This window comes from Olea europaea, unplaced genomic scaffold (genome assembly GCF_002742605.1).
Source record: "Olea europaea var. sylvestris unplaced genomic scaffold, O_europaea_v1 scaffold1266, whole genome shotgun sequence".
NCBI classification, from domain to species: domain Eukaryota; kingdom Viridiplantae; phylum Streptophyta; class Magnoliopsida; order Lamiales; family Oleaceae; genus Olea; species Olea europaea.
In genome coordinates, this window is record NW_019230110.1 from 154,253 (window position 1) to 158,586 (window position 4,334).

General features: G+C 32.2%; 1 protein-coding gene across 1 annotated transcript; it reads right to left on the reverse strand.

Moving 5' to 3' along the window:
* Positions 1-1,674: 1,674 nt before the first annotated feature.
* LOC111374620 (galactolipase DONGLE, chloroplastic-like) lies at positions 1,675-3,117 on the reverse strand. Its single transcript, XM_022997322.1, has one exon. It carries the CDS (start codon positions 3,115-3,117, stop codon positions 1,675-1,677), a length of 1,443 nt encoding a protein of 480 aa, XP_022853090.1.
* Positions 3,118-4,334: the final 1,217 nt, after the last annotated feature.

Sequence of the window (4,334 nt, forward strand, 5' to 3'; positions counted from 1 at the left end):
TTACTTTATTCGCAATTGTGCGTGATTTTATTGCTAAAGGGGAAGATGTCATAAAATTGATAAGACAAAGGAAAATATTTTAAGTTTCCTTTTAACCCGTTCTTGTGAACGTTGGGTCTTGAAGGAAAGTTAAACAATCCATGCAGCAAATTAATATATGTCATAAATTGTTGTTTTCTATGTTGTCTTGTGTCTGTGATAGAGGTAAAAAAACAACTCTGGAAAAAAACCATATTTGAGGGGATTTGAGTGAGCCAAAATGGTCATCACATGAAATGAGAAAGTATGTAGCTCGCAAGTGAGATATCTAAAATCATTTCCAATGCATTCTTTCTATTGTCATTTAAAGGACATGGAAGTTAAACGATTTTTCAATTTAAGTGGCATTGATATCTAATAAATAGATCCTCAAGCACAAAATTGATTTTTAACGGATTCTATCTAAAAATTCGATGATGCTACGAGGTGCCTTTTATATTCTTAAAATAAAATAAAATAAAACAAAACAATAGCTAATGATATACATGAATGATTATACTACTTGTACATAAAAATAGTATATAAAGGATGACATAAAATGATGTGGATGAAAAAAATTGGATAAAAAAGTTGACTGTATTTTAAATTGATAAATGATAGAGTAATATGTGGCATTATATAACTCATTATGTAAAACTTGATATACATGTAGCAATGTTCATATAAGAAATATAAATCTTGTGGAGTCACTTCATCTAAGAAGTCTGTCTTACGAAGCTTCTAAATTGGGTGAGTTAGTCGAGTCTCGTTCGGGCTACTGAAATGAACCAAACGCTGCTGACTTCAAAGGCCTATTCATTTATGCCCAAGAAAATAATTCTATGACCATATTGTAAAAATGAAATTTCATGCTGTTCTATCCAATGGATTCCAAATGTAATATGTATACACTATTGTGTTTAAAATAAATCATTGATCCTAATTATTTTGCGATAATTCAGAATAAAGTTCATGGATTATTATGTTAGAATGTTCATATAATAAGTTATCTATTCCGCCTATAAACTATTTTGAATAATGTTACTTGTACATGAGGAGTTACAGAAAGTTTTACACGTAAATGAGATGTCTAGAAGAGAGTGGAGAAGTTCTCTCTCTCTCTATGGGTTGTTTTTTTTTTTTTTTTTGACCTAATTATATATTATCATATCATGTATACGTATATCAATATATAAGTGGTGATATGTATGTAGCACAACCGAACTATTTTAGGTACATAATATACCTGTCAAGCATTATTTCAAGTGGGTCACGAATGATATATATTTAGATGTCAAAGGAGTAAATGTTGATCATCTTGACACTTATTATCAACCTTTTTAAGTGACATTAATTGATTTGTCATCTTAATTGCCATTGCTACGGTCTAGGTTCCTAATGTTGCTTAGCTTATTTTAAGCACCGATAACATGATACATCATTTAATTGGTGAAAAGTTAATAATTCACTAATTAAATTATGTGTCATGTCACTAGTACTTAACATAAGCTAAGCACTTGTATTTAGGAAATCATTCGTATATATATATTAAGCCATTAGTCTCAGTTTAATTTTGAGTATTCATTAACTCATATAAACAATTTACTCATTAACAAAACATACAATTTATGTAAATTAAGCTGTGCACATAATTTTTCATATCATTAGGTGATCAAAAGATGAACTCCTCCACCAACAAAATATATGAACAAGGCAGAGGAGTTCGGACATACAAAGATTGTTAATAATTGTTAGTAGAAATATTTCTTCCGTCCATTGAGACTGAAACAAATTCATCATTTCTAAAGCTGCATTTCTCCATTGCAACGCATTGAATCTTTGTGGACTAAGAAGGAACTCTTTGGCTCTGTGAATCAAATCAGTGCCTTCCCTTTGCACCTGCAGACTCTTCGGAGATTTTAACAAACTGATGTAGGTTTCCAAGTCATGAACACAACAAGGATTGTGCATCTTAAAGAAATCGAGAAGCAATTCTACGCCGACATGGGCGTAACAAGAGCAGCTCGAAGGAAACTCATATCTCCCTTTGAGAACCCTAAAATTTTCATTGAAAAAAACCCCAGGTAATTTTGTGATGGGGTCATTCACATTTACTATTCTAAGAACTTTTACACCTAATTCTTCACACCTTTCTTTGAAGCCAGAGTTTCCAACTCTTGGACCTGCAAAGGAAAATACTGTTACTGGTACGTCTTTATTACCTGAAACATCCTTGTTCAATCCGAGTTCTGAAATATCATATGCTAGAAGAAGTGCAAGAGAGCTTCCCATGCTGTGTCCAGCAAGTGTTATGCTCATTTCTTCGCCTTTAAACTTGTTGAGAATCCTCGAAATCTCCGATAGGAGTTGTTCACGACAACTTTGTATCCCGAATTTGGAAGCACTTTCATTGGAAGTATATAAGCTTAGAAAACCAGTTTCCACCATTACTTCAGGCCGATCATTGTTGGGATCGAGTCGAGCCGGTTTCAACGAACTCATTAGGTTCGCAGCCCATTCGGAGTTCGTAACTGTTCCTCGGAATGTGATTAATATATCTCTTCTTCCAAGTCTACGAACCTCTTCATCTTTTGACATAGCAACATATCCAACCCATCTGCCACAGCATGAGCCATTTTGGATTGGAATATTGATGTCAGGTGTTGCATATATGTACTTGGTGACTTCATAACCTGAGTCACCCAATCCTACTCCCTTGAGCATGTTTTTCTTTCCATATTTGCAGTTCAAGTATCTTTTCGACTCCGGGTCGAGATCGAACGCCTTGTAGCAAGCTGTGACGAATTCTCCATACCGAATGATCTCCTGTCGAAGAAGAGAATCCAAGGGTTCAACTAGGTTTTCCCAATTGTTCAATCCCTGAATCTCTCTCCAAACACGAGCCAATCTTGACTCCATGGCTTTAGTGATTCTGGTGGGTACAACAAGTTCAGCAGGTTGCTTATATGAACTGAAATTATTCGATGATTTCACAAATGACACTTGTGTTAAAGAGGAACATGGTCGTGTCACAGGGTCTGCTGTAAATGTAGCACAAGAAATGCTAGAAATTGGCACGTAAAGCATTGAGGAAGCCATGTATTATATTCTCGATTCCCAAGAAAAAAAATACTCTTTTTGATGGGAGGGGATTCTCAAAACCCGGAAAAGGAAACGAGAGATCGAGAGAGAGGTGTCAAGATAAAATTGCTGAGGGAACAAGAGACGTTTATAACAGAGGGGAGAGGCTTTTGTGACGTTGGACTTACGAAAAATGGTCGTATGATACATAGGTGGGACGTGGGCCATGGGGTACGATGTCGGAAGTGTAAAAGAACAAGATTAAAGACTACAGAGAGAGTCAGCATGTTTTGCAAGGCTTTTGACTATAATTTTAAAACTCAAAAATTGTGAAAATAAGTGGTCGGTTAGGGATCCGTTAATATTTAAAGTGGTCAGAGTTGCGGCTATCTTAACAGAAAAATTATTAATTAGCCTTATAATATGTACAAGTCAAATTAGAATACCGTCCTCATGTGGGTGAAATTTATGGGGGTTTATTTAAATGGAACTTTTAAAATTTTTTGGAGACTTAAAAAGTTTAGAGGTATTCAATTAAGATTTTAAAAAACTCTCTAGAAGTTTATGTGTATTTAATAGAGACTTTTAGGGGGTGTATTCTATTGAAACTTTTGAAAACTTTAATAGATTTTTTTTAAGTGATGACTTTCGAGATTTCGTGGATTTTTTATAGATTTGTATGAAGTTAGTGAAAATCTTTCGTAAACTTCTATGAACTTTCATTCTAAAACTTTTATGAACTTTTGTAGAATTCAAAAGATTTTTGTAAATTTTCATTTGAAATAGAATTCACATAACAGTACATTAGTATGAAATGCTCACATACGAGGTGTTGGTTCCCAAAACTCTCTTTTTCCTTTCCCTTCTTCTTCCCATATAATAAAAAAATAAATTAAAAGAATAAAAATTTAAGACCTTAATTAAATAAATAATAATCAATATTATAGATATATATGATAAGCAATAAATTTAATATTCAATATTATTAATATAATACTTTTAAAAATAAATAAAAATCAATATATTTAAATTTAATTATAAATTTTTTATATAAAATTTTATAATTTAATAGAAAATAGATGTTTTTCAAACAAAATGAATGAAAAAAGAAAAAAAAAGTTACAAGAATCCAATTTAATTTTTTTTATAGAAAAGAAAGATAAATAAAAAGAGAGAGAAAGATAAATGGAAATAAATATATCAATAGAAAAAAAAAATTAATTATACCTTTAGTG

Bases quoted from the DNA above. Each gene is read 5' to 3' on its own strand.
- LOC111374620 (XM_022997322.1), bottom strand. From the start codon at position 3,117: ATGGCTTCCTCAATGCTTTACGTGCCAATTTCTAGCATTTCTTGTGCT.